The 12,042-nt window shown below is 69.8% G+C and overlaps 1 protein-coding gene across 1 annotated transcript in view; it reads right to left on the reverse strand.

The window, feature by feature from the left end:
• The window catches only part of NFATC1 (nuclear factor of activated T cells 1), a 71,437-nt gene that overhangs the window by 31,440 nt on the left and 27,955 nt on the right, over positions 1-12,042 (reverse strand). Inside the window, 2 exon segments of the mRNA XM_028524080.2 lie at positions 3,044-3,176; positions 7,194-7,249. Coding sequence (XP_028379881.2) covers positions 3,044-3,176; positions 7,194-7,249 — 189 coding nt within the window.

A 12,042-nucleotide genomic window follows, 5' to 3' on the forward strand; every position in this document is an offset into this window, starting at 1 on the left:
GCGAGGGTTCAGTGTGGGAAGAGATGAAAACGCGGGTGCCTCGTTTCACGGCAGGATGGCAGGGGAGCCAGTACGGCCGGGAATTTAGCAAGAACAGCCCCTCGGCCCTGGGGGGCTTGGGCGGGAAGAGACAGCAAAGACGGAGCATGCTCCGCCGGGTGCCGGCCCCACCCCCAACGCCAGCTCGCTCCTCGGGAAGAAGGTTCCAGAATGTCTAGGGGACCAGCCACGCCACTGACCCCAGCAGCCTGCCAGCTGAGCGTGGGGGGGTGGGGGTGGGGGTGGGGGTCGAGGCGGGCGTCACCCCAGGGGCTACGGCCTGTAGGTTCGCCCGCGGTCACCAGAGGGTGACGCTGGAGCTGGGACGGGAAGTGAGGAAGGTGTGGGCCCTGCTCGGCCCTTTGCTGACAGGCAGACACCTGCACCCTGGGCTCCCAGCCCCCGAAACACCCACCCAGCGGCCGGCTGGGGGGAGGCCCCCCCCCCCCCCCGAGAGCGCGTCTGTGTGAGAGCTGGGCCCTTCTCGAAGGCCCCCTCCTGGAGGCTGGAGCCGCGCCGTCTCCTTCACCCCAACTTTGAAGGGATCCCGGAGTGAGGCGTGCCCTCACCAGTTTGCCCCCGGAAATGAACTTCACAGGTAGGGTTCAATGGGTTTATTTCCACCGTTGAGTACATTTCAACAGCACGTTTTAGAAAGAGCCTGCCCCTCTGTACAAGCATAGCAACCCCCCCCCCCAGGCAGGTTTCTGCCCCCGGCACGCGGCCACGCGCCCCCAGACCGGGAGGGGGTGGTGCCCCGTCACAGCTGACGTCCAAGAGGGAAGGGGGGACGGACCAGCGGACCTTGAAGCCGGGGGGGGGGGGGGGGGGGGGGCGGGCCTTCCCCGGTGACGTCACGCCCGACACCAACCACGGAGCCTGTCCACAGGCTGTGGCACTCGGGAGGGGCAATCGGGGTCGGGGTGGGGGCCTGATGCAGCTGGGTGGGGGGCACTCTAAGTGAGGGGACGCTCGGGATGCGAGGTGCAGGGGCTGGCACCCGCTCGAGTGCGTGGCGAGGGAAACGGCAACCGGAACTGCCACTCGAGCTCCAGTTCATCAGTCGTCCGTTTACTTCTCTCGAAAACCCCCCGAGGACGGCCCCCCAACTCAGGAGCGGCGTCTTGACGCGGGCGGAGGTCCCTGCTCTCGGAGAGCGCACAGGCTGGGGGCGTGTGGAGCGGTGACAGCCCCACGGAGCTCGGCCCCCTTGCCCCTGCCCAGGAAGCCGGGCGGTGTGGGCACCTCGGGGTCCGTGCGGCCGGGGCGCATCTCAAGACACTCAGTGGAGGGGAGACGGAGGAGGCCGGGCTCATGCTGCCGGAAGACTCGGGAAGCCCAGGCCACGGAGAGCCCAGTGGGTCACTCGGACGGGCCCTGGGGTGACACTGGGGTGCCACCCAGCGTGAGGGGCCGGGTGGGGCGACTCCCCGGCATGGAGATGAGGTGCTGGTGGACTGGGGCTCCCGTGGGTGCCGGGCAGAGGCAGCTCGGACCCTGAGGGCGGGAGGCTGCAAGACTGGGTGGCCGGGCCTCGGTTCCCCCCACTGTCACAGATGCGCCGTCCCACAGCCCCTCCCCTGACACCGGTGTGTGAGTGGCGCTGGGTGCTGGCGAGCTCAGAGCAGGGCCCGCGGAGGTCCTTTCTGCATGTCTTTACAAAGAAACTGTTCCTTACAAGGCTTAGGTTTTCTGTAAAACTTCCGATACTCAGTCAGCCATGCTTAAAGTTTAATCAGGAGACAATCGTTACATTTTCACAAAAAAAGACCGAATGCTTCCTTTTCCAGAGCTGTTGCCCCTCAGCCCAGAACGACAGGACTGGCGGCGTCCGTGCGGCCGAGACCCCCGAAGCCGTGGAGCGCGGGACGCACACGCCTCCCGGGCCCTGCTCCCGCGAGCTCCCGGCGGGCACGCCGTCTCTTCCAAGCCTTCGGGGGCACGGCCCGGGGCTGCCCCGGAGACGGCCCGTCCTGTTGGACAGCGACACCGACATTCCAGAGCTCCCCGCGGTCCAGGCTACCGCGAGCGACGGTTCACACCCAGAGCAAACGGGAACCTTCCGCAGTCGGCGTTTCACGGCACCGCCCGGCGGCGGCGGCGGCGGCCTTTGCGCTTAGCTCTGGGGCACAAGTCCCCTCTTCGCTCAGTGCTCGCAGGACAAAGGCCGGAACGTGAAGACGCCGTTTTCCCGAGAGGAGCTTCCACGAAACGCAGTCAAACCCAGGGCGGGTGGGCAGCCGTCCGCCGTGGACACAACCCGGCCTCCAGGGACCGGTGGACGGGGCACCGCGGCCGCAGCTCGGCACACACACCCTCCCTTTCCACTAGTGCCGGGGCGGGTGGAAACATAAACAATGTTTTCTCTAAGAAAACAGCCTGAGGAGCTGACGCGTAAACTGATTTGTGTAAGTGAGCAGGAGGAGGGCACGGCCGGCGGGGCACTGGGGCCTGGAGGCCTGAGGGTCACGGGGCCATGCCCCACCCGAGGAGGGACGTCCCGCAGGGTCTAGCAGGAGCTCGGGAAGCCATCAATGCGGGTTAACGACCCCACCGGGCAGCAGCCTTCAGGCTGAACAGCAAGGGCTCATTTCTAAAGGGACCTGCAGAGTAATTACAGCCATTTGCTCCTTGACTTAAACACCCACAGAATTTACACGCGCGCACGCGGCACACTCAGCCCGGAAGACGGGGCGGCCCCCCGCGCCCCCCCGCCCCCCGGCTGCGACGCATTTGCAAGCAGCCGGCGAAATGTTCAGTCGTCGCCCAGCACGCCGCCCCCCCCCCCCCCAGGAATAAAGGAAAATACTCCGGAAGGGTCGCTGGTTTGTTTCCTTTTTAAGGAACCGGGGACACGTCTTGCTAACAGGAAGGGGGCACAGCCGAGAGGCGCGCGGCGGCCGCGGGGGTTCCCGGCGGCGGCAGCCGCACCCCGCCCGCGTCTCTCAGAACAGGCAGCCCCCCCGCTCGCCGGCGGCGTGCAAGGTCAGAAAGAGAGCGTTACCGTTGGCGGGCAGGTAGGTGAAGGGCTGGTACTGGCTGCGCTTCCTCTTCCCGTTGCACACGTAGAAGCTGACCTGGACGGGGCTGGCCACCCTCTGGTTGCGGAACGGCGGGATCTCGACCACCAGCGAGTGCTGCAGTGGGAGGGCAGACGGGGGGGGGGGGGGGGGGGGGTCGGTCAGCGCTCCGCGCGGGCAGAGCGGTCGCACCGCAGCGTGTCCGTCCGTGGGGGGGACGGCGCCCCACAGCCGACCCGTGAACGGGCACACGCGTGTGCCGCTGGCCTGCCGGTCACACGGGGGCTTACGGGGAAGCGGGTTCCTGACGGAGCTGGCGGGGGATCCGAGGGGAGTGTGACGGGAAGCAGGCTGGGGCTTCGCCTGAGAAGCCACCTACTCGGCACAGAGAGAAGCCAGCGCAGACGCCGAGCGCGGACTGGCTGCGCGGCAGCCGGCCCCCAGTGCTCCGTCCCCCTCCGGCCGCGGACCTGGGGCCTGCGAAAACAACCTCCCACCCACCCCACGCGCCGACGTGTCCCTGGAGCCAGGAGCACCTGCCCAGGTGACCGGCGATGCAGACCCAGGGCAGGTGCTTCCTGGAGACAGGTCTCTGGGGACAGGGGTGTGACGACAGTGACCCGGAGCCTGTCACGGGTGCCCAGACACCCGCCCCTGCGGAAGATGGACAGCGGGGCGCTTGGCAGCGTCGGGAGGTGCAGCCTGACACGGAACGAGGTGTTTTGGGGGCTGCTGTCACCTTTCTGTGTTTTGAAATAAAAATCAGCCACAGTTCCACAACATCCTGCTCTTTCAAGGGCAGACACGATACAGCAGGTCGCAGAAGCCATGTGGTGTGGTGGGGGGAGGGGGTTGTGCACCCACATCCCCAGACAGTGAGCTGCCCCAGGGGGCCCCAATAGTCCGGCGCCATGCGCTCTGCACGCCAGCGCCCAGGGGGGAGGGGGGAGCTGCTCTGGATTTCGGGGCGTGGGGGAACATTTCACACCCAAAAAGTTCCTTCCGTTTCTGTCCTGTATTTCAGTTAACGAGCAGGGAAAATGTGTAAGAAAAATCCATTGTATCACTTTTTCTGTTCAAGTAATTGTAGCTTGTTCCCCAGATTAATAGCAAAATTGATTGGGCCGCGCTAACAACGGAACCTCGAGAACCCTGCACGGGAAAACGAGACCAGTCCAGGCTGAGCCTCCTCCTGCCGCTGCCGCAGGCAGAGGGACTGCGGCCCAGAGGCCTGCGCTGGGGGTGCAGTGCGGTGCGGGGCGGGGCGGGGGGGGGGGGGCACCCGGGGCCATGCGGGCTCTGGGCTACGTGCTCGTGCCCTGTTAAAAACTCCGGTCCCTGAGAAGGAGCAACAAAAGCACCCGTCTCCCGCCCGAGCCTGCCGCCCCTTCACCAAAAACAGCCCCGAGCCAGAGGGGCCGGGCAGGCAGCGTAGGCCGAGAACTGGGCCCTTGACCGAGTGAGTCCTCGCGGGCACCTGCAGCCCGGCCCCGGCCCGCCGGAGTCCAGGCCTCCCACGGGTCCCAGCAAGTCGAGACCGGGACAGAGACGCCCCTCAGGGTCTGTCCCCGAGGGCTCACGCGTGTTGAAGGGGGACGGGCAGGGGGCGTGGGGCCTCCGCAGAGGGCGGCAGGAGAAGTCGGGGTGGGGGCGGGGAGGGCTCTCTGCAGGCTGAGAGCAGAAGGGAAGGGGAGAAGCGGGAGGGGCATGGGGGCCCTTGGAGCCATTCGACGCTCCGGGCCCATTTCCGAAAAGCACCGGGGCCGAGACCCACGGCGGAGGGCGGCGAGGCCGTGACAGAACCGGGTGGGACCCGTGGCCCTCGGGGCGCGTGCGGCACGCGGCTCGCTGGACGAGCAGCCGTCGTCTGAACGGAGGAACCGCAGACAGCCCCGCCGTCTGAAAACACACACACGACAACGCGTGCGTGCGTGCGCGTGGGAGCGTGCAGAGGTGCGTGCGTGCACACGCACACCGATGGCCGCAGGGAGCGAGGCATTCTTCTCCCGGTTAGAGAGAGTCTCGAAGGCAGCCGGCGTTTAGGAGACGGGGGTGGGGTCGTGGAAAACATTCTTCCCAACCCCCGTGACCTGCTACACGCCCGCAGCAGAGGCGACTGACTACTCAGCGTGGGAAAGAAACCTCCGCGACACAACACCTGATCCCGCAAAGTGGGCGGGGCTTACTTCGCTAGGAGACGACGCTGCGGGTCTCCGCTGGGGTGGGCGGGCCGGCCGGCTGGGGGCCGAGGGGGCTGGAGGAGGCGCAGCGAGGGGGCGGGGCGTCGGGAGGAGGGGGCGGGGCGTCGGGAGGAGGGGGCGGGGCACGCTGGGTCAGGGTGGCCTCTGCAGCCGCCAGGCGTCTGCTCTTGACACGCCCACCCGCGCCGCCTCTGCAGCTCGTGGTCCTGCTGGGCCAGGCGTCCCCTGTCTGGAAGCGGAGCTGCCCCGGGCTCCTAGCCGGTCCTCAGGCTCCTTGGCCAGCGCGGGCAGGAGGGAGCTGCCAGAGCCCGGCCAGCACGTGCGAGTCCCCGGACTCAGCACTCCGACACTGTCCGCCCTGGGGCCGGGCGGGCCCACTCCCTCCCACAGCCCTCGGGAGGCTCCGCTTCGTGGGTGGGGCGTGCAAGAGGCAGTTGAGTCACAGGGGAAGATGCTTCGTGCCGGCAAAGCCACAGCAGCAGCCGCCAGTGTGGCGCCGCCTCCGTGACTGCTGTGAGACCCCCTTGTCGTGACACGGGGACCCCCACCACGGGGCGGCCAGCGGCCACCCAGAGCGCTTCAGCCGAGCCCACCGTCCAGGTCTGCTGCTCACAGAGTGGCACCGAGCAGGACCCACAGGGAGCTCCCCAAATTAAGCGCAGTCCAAGCTCGGTTCTCCCACAATTCGCTTTCTGACCGAGTGGCTACGGAACAACATCTCGGGCGTCGGACGCAACTCCGAGTCTCGATTCTCTCCCCGAAAACCCTGCGTGAGTCACGTCTCCCTCGGACGGCAGACACAGCAGATTCGGGTTTCGAACAAACTGCTTCTCCAACAGTTTCTGGGACGGGCGACGTTCGAGGGCCGAGCGCCAGCGTGCCTGCGCTGAGCAGTGCCCCCCGCGTCCCGCACAGTCCCTTCGGGGGAGGGCGTCCTGCCGCCCCCCACCCCGGGGAGCGCGCTAAGGCGTCGGAGGAATGTGGGCGTCCTCCTCCAGCCCGTGGCGGCCGCTGCGTGCGTCCCGGCGGCCGAGGCTCCGGCCGCTGCTCCGGGACCGCGTGGAAGACACGCCCTCACCGCAGCCGCTGGCCGCCACTTTGAGCTGAGCGCCGGCCGCCAGGGGACACAGACCGAGCTCCCTGGGCGGCAGGAGCTCTCCTGAAACCAGGACTCGCAGACCCCCAGCGCAGGGACCGAGGAAAAAGGCAGCCCAGGCTGAGGACCAGTGAGAGCTCCGAGGTTTCAGACGAGAAACCCTCTCCACGAATAACCAACCGGTCAGAGAAACAGTCACTATTTCCTAGGCACCAAAAAGGCCTGAGTGTGGCCTCCCGCGGCCTGAGGCCCAGGTGGGCGGCCCCGCCCCCTCCCCCCCCAGCACGAGTCCCCCGGACCCCGGCCCGCCGGCTACCCGGCACATGGGAGGGACACCTGGCAGCCATTTCACGCTGAGGACAAGCCTGCCGAGCGGTGGGTGTTCTCGGGAGGACAGGCGAGGCGTCTGTGCCAGGGCGCAGGTGAACCGCGCCACCCGCGTGCCCGGGCAGGCACGGCGCCCACTCGCCGCTCAGAGCGGCGGCCTCCCTGGGGGGCAGCGGGCCGTGTGGGGGGCCCCCGGGGGCGATGACGGCGGAGGGCCAGGGGCACGTGTGCGCCCCTGTCCTGCCCGCGGGGCCGGGAGCTGCCGCACGCGTGTGGGGAGGAGGTCAAAGCCCCGCGGAGCCCGGGGCCCCCGCGGCCGCCCTGCGCCGCCTCCGCTCAGGGCCTCCGGGGCACGCGGTGCGGCGCCAGCGCCCCTCCCCCCTGCGCGTGCTCGTCCTCCCTGCTCTCCTATTGGTCCCTCTGCAAGGACGCCTCCGCGGGAACCGGCTCTGGCAAGGCGAGCCCGGGACGCGCCCGGCGCCCACGTGAGCACGTCGGCAAGGCACTCACCGGCTTGCACAGGTCCCGGTCGGTCTTCGCCTCCATCTCCCAGATGTGGTGGCCGTCTAGGAGAGAGGGGCGCGGGACATGCGTTAGTCACTCTGGGGTGGGGCCCGAGGGAGCGCGTCCCCCACCACGCAGCCTCTGGGTGGGGGGCCCAGCCCTGCCTGGCGGCGACCCAGCAACAGCAGGGGTCCCGGCCCCTGCGCCCTGGAGAGCAGACGCCAGGCCTGGAGGGGAGGAGCCGGGGGCTCACGCCCAAACTTGGGCGCAGCGACCCCGGTGGAGCCTGAAGACCTGGGTCTGTGGGACGCAGCCTCGTGGCCAGTGGCCCCCCCAGAAATCACCCCCTGCCCAGAGTCGCCCCTCAAATCAGCCAGGGGAGGGCTTCCACACACCATCTACAGGGAGCGCGAGCCCCGGAGGACCGCGGGAGCTTCCTCGGACCTGGAGCCAGGCTGCGTGCCGGCTGTCTGCCTCCAGCTCCAGCTCTGGGGTGCAGCGCAGCCTTGAGCCTGCCGAGCCCTCTCGCCTCTGGGGGGTGGGGTTACCCCAGTGAGCAGGACCCCCGGAGCCAGGGTCCTAGGGGCAGACGTGCAAGTCCTGCCTTTGCCACGTCAGGACACAGAAATGCAAAACCCTCGGCATGTTTGACCTTACCCAGTGGGCGCGGTCACGTGTTTATAGAAAATAAGGGGTTTCCTCCTGAAGGGGCGGTGGACAGGCTATGTGCCTGGGCCGGCCCCCCCCACCCCCCCCCCCCCCCCGCCGCGGGACCCCGGGCAGCCCCTGTGGGCGGGCCGTGTAGCGACTCTGAGCTGCTGACGCCCCCAGAGGCCCCGCCCCTTTGCCGCCGCTCAAGCCGCCTCTTCCACCAGCATCAGTTTCCACTTATGGTTTGTTTTCAAGGAAGAAACGTGCGTTTCAGATCCTGACGTAGGAGCACATCAGACAGACTCTCCGATTCCTCCCTCCCCACACCTGCGGGGCAGGGCGGAGGGGGAGACGCAGAGGAAGCATGAGTCATGAGTCACGGGCACACGGGCGGCCCCAGCCCCTGGGGGCACCCGCCCGGTGCCTGCGACCCGCTGGTGGACAGGACGGGGCCCAGGGGTCAGCGCGCACGTCGCTTTCAGGAAGGGGTGGCCGCCCCGGTGCAGCCTCTGCGCACGCGGGTCCCTCGGGTGGCAGTGCGCGCTGGCACAGCGGGACTCCCAGAGACGTCCCAGCCCTGCTCCCGGGACCCCCGACGTGCACGCGCCTTTCCCGGCCGGGCCCCCGGGCCCCGTGCCCGCCTGCCTTCCTGCCCGCCCGCCCAGGGCTCTGGGCCACTTTCCACCTCCCCGCCTGTGCCTGATCCACAGCCCCAGGGGTTTAGGATGAGGTGGGGCTGGTCCTGAACCAGCCGCTGCCTTTCAAACACGGTGTCTGTTTACACAGGCCATTGTTCGGGGGAGGCAGGACCGAGCCGGCTGCAGATGGCTAATTGCGCGCGAGCTCTTAGGAAACGAGCCACAGGGCTGGGCTCCCACTTCCACGCCCAGCCCCACCGCCCTCCCGGCAGAGCCGGCCAGGCCTGGGTGTGCGCGCGGCGGCGGCTCCGCTGGGAAGGGAAGCCGGCCTGAATGGGCCTTTGTGTCCCGCCTTATCAGGGGCTGCGGGAGGAAGCTGCGCACAAGCCCAGAAGTAAAAATATTCCCAGTCATTAGGGAATTCCCTGCAGCGTGAGTCATCGGAAAGGCTTCCCCGCCACACCCGCCAGGAGGCTCCCAGGGCGGCCTGTGGGCTGGAGCGGCCTCCTCCCGGCCGGCAGGCGGGCTGTCCCGCACCCCCGGCTGCCCGGCTGAGCGGGGGGGCCCCCCCAGCCTCCTCCCCGGAACGTCCTGGGACCCCGGCCCGGCCTTCTCCTGGGGCCACGAGACTGGCGTTCGGCCGAGCCGGGAAGATGCCGCGAGTCTGGCGAGGACTGGAGAGCCGTGAGCGTCACGCAGCCAGCGGCAGAGCCAGCACGGAGACGACCCAGCGCCCGGGGCAGAGAGAGTCCTGGGTTTAGCTGGCGTGACACCCGCTCCCAGGGACCCAGGCCACTCAGGCCCTCGGCCACGGGCACGCCGCCTCCGCCGGGTGGCCCGCCGGACTTGTTCTCGGGGCCTGTGAGGCAACGCGTGTGGCCTGCACGCAGGGCACGCGGCGAGCGCAGCCCGTGTGGCTGAGTGGGCCCCACACGGTCACCGAGCAGCTGGCTGCCCGGGAAGGCGGCCGTGTGAAGAGCACACAGGCGGTCACCTCGTCACGGAGCGAGGCCGGAAGCTCACGCCCGGCCTGACGTGCTGCAGCCCCAGGACCGTGCCCGGGAAGGGATGCGCCTGTCCACACGGAAACGTGGGCGCCGGTGCTCACGGTGGCACCGAGCACGACAGACAGCGGACGCCACCCCAACACCCACCCACTGACTTGGGACACGCGGCGCCGTTCCGTGGGGCGCTGCCCCCCCCCCCCCGCAGGGCACAGTTCTCACATGGGTTCTGCCCACAGGGCTGCGCCCCCTCGCTGGGGGTGGCAGACATGGTCTGGAACCCGTGCCAGGCTGGCAGAGCCCCAAGTGACCCCCACGCGGAGTGCAGACGGGAGCGGCGGGGACCCAGGGCCAGGGTGTCTCAGAGCCGCGGTGGAAAGTACGTCCTCCTGCAGGACAGCGGGGCGCATGGCCACGGGTTGTGGAAACCCCCGGAGACGAGAGATGCTGAAGGCCAGGTGCCCAGCTGGGCCCCCCACCGGAAGCCAGGGGCCCACTGACCCTCCCCACCCTGGAGGAGCCAGGACCCACCTTCTGGAGTTTCCTTGGGGCAGAACCCCGAGGAAGAGCCCTGTGGTTTGGGGCAAATCAGAAGGAATGATGGGCAGGCTGTGCCCCCGGGGAGAGGGCTCGTGACAGTCCACCCCAGGAAGTGTCCAGGCCTCTGGTCTGGCTCTCGGAACCCCAGCGGGTGCCTGGGGAAAGGCCCTCCCGCCACCCCCAGGCCAGTGGCACCAGCCACCGGTGTCCTGCGCTCCTGTCCCCGTGCCCTGGGGGAGGGCCCGCAGAGCACAGAGACCTCCCTGAGCCCACCTGCCAGGCCAGCAGCGGCACCACCCACGCCCCTCCCAGACCCGGCCTTGGAGGCCAGCCCGGGACCCCACAGGACAGCCCTACGGGAGGGAGGGCCCCTCGGTGGGGCTGAAGCCACGCCCCTCCCGCTGGGTGAGGACCCTCCCCGGGGCCTCCACGACCCTGAGTGCCACCGGGCCGGGGAGCAGGGGTCTGGGACCCACAGGCACGGCCCCCCCGGGCATGCTCCTCCTCTGAGAAAGAGACGGCTGGGAGGCGGTGCCTTGGAGCTGTCAGGCCGTCTCTCACTTGGAACCACGGACGAGGCCCGCGGGGGACTCGGCCTGGCTCCCTGCGCCTCTCACCCCTGGAAGCGAGCGAGACTCCAGAACAGCCCCAGGCAGGTTTCTGCCGCCCACGCCCTCGCCCCGGGAGCCCACCCAGGCCGCAGGAGCGGTCCCAGCAGGCAGCACCCGCCCGGGCTATGGGGGGGCAGGCCCGGTGCCACAGCGGTCGGGGTCACGGACGCCGCCTGCCCCTCTCCCGGGTCAGCGTCAGGAGAGTCTGGGAGGAGAGGGCCCCTCCCGCACCCAAGCCGGGACTTCCGGCGAGGGAGCCGCGGCACCGGCCTGGGAGTTTCCCCGAGTCCTTCAGGGGCCGCACGGCCAGGATGCAGACCCAGCCTCTGCCCAGCCCCCGCCCGGGACAGGCCCAGGAGGGGCAGGCCCCGGCCCGACTGCGTCATCGCCGCCCGAGCGCCAGCTGGATGACCCGGGCGGGCGAAACACGACCCGAGTGGGCCGGGGCCCAGCCAGGAGCAGGCCAGGCGGGGGCGGGGGCGGGGAGCGCACCCAGGCCGCCAGGGGTCACTGCCCACACAGCGAGGCCGGGGCACAGGGCCGTAGCCCAGGGGGAAGCGGTGAGGTGGGGGGTCCTCACACACACACACACACACACACACACACACACCCTCACCCGCCCACTCACACTCACAAGCCCTGACGCACAGCCGTGCACACCCACACACGCATCTCACGCGCCCGGCACACACGGCTCCCTCCAAGCCGGCCCTGCAGGTCCGGGCATCCCAGACGACAACGAGGCCTCGCCCCCCCACACACGTGTGCCCGTGGCCAGGACGCCACCCGCAGGCCTGGGCCGCGCCAGCTCACACCTGACAGGACGGCACCTCCTCGCGCCGCCCTCGGCCCGGCCTGGGCCGGCGCCACGTCTCGCCACGTCTGCAGGAGACCTGGCCGCCGCGGACGCACCCTCTCCGCCGGCGTGTGGCTGTCCCGCACACGGCACACCCTCCCCACGCGCTCGCCCCCACGGTGACGCCCGCGCTCCTTGCACTCGGGGGCACTGCTGCGCCGCTGGGGACGCGCCCCGGCCTCCCCACAGGCAGCCGCAGCGGCGTGACGACGAGGGTGGGCCCCAGGGGGCGGGCGGGGGCTCTCCGTGCGGCTGGGGCCAGCGAGGGCGGCAGCAGCCCCAGGGCGGGCCCTCCGCCCCCTTCCGGACACTTCTCTCGAGGTCCCCACGGCCCCTCGCTGACCCTGGGGTCCGAGCAGCATCCGCCAGGGGGGCCCTGGGGTCCTCCGTCAGGGTCCTCGCCGTCACCGCGCCGGGCACTCCGTCCCGGGAGCGACACTGGCTGCGGCGAGTCCCTGGGGGCGGAGGGAACCGCCCCCCACCCCCCAGAGCAGGGGCGGAGCCAGGGGGCTGTCTGCTGCCCGGGTCCCTGCGGGTGCCGGGCCACCCTGCCGG

The sequence above is a fragment of the Phyllostomus discolor genome, chromosome 9, assembly GCF_004126475.2.
Source record: "Phyllostomus discolor isolate MPI-MPIP mPhyDis1 chromosome 9, mPhyDis1.pri.v3, whole genome shotgun sequence".
Taxonomy (NCBI): Eukaryota; Metazoa; Chordata; class Mammalia; order Chiroptera; family Phyllostomidae; genus Phyllostomus; species Phyllostomus discolor.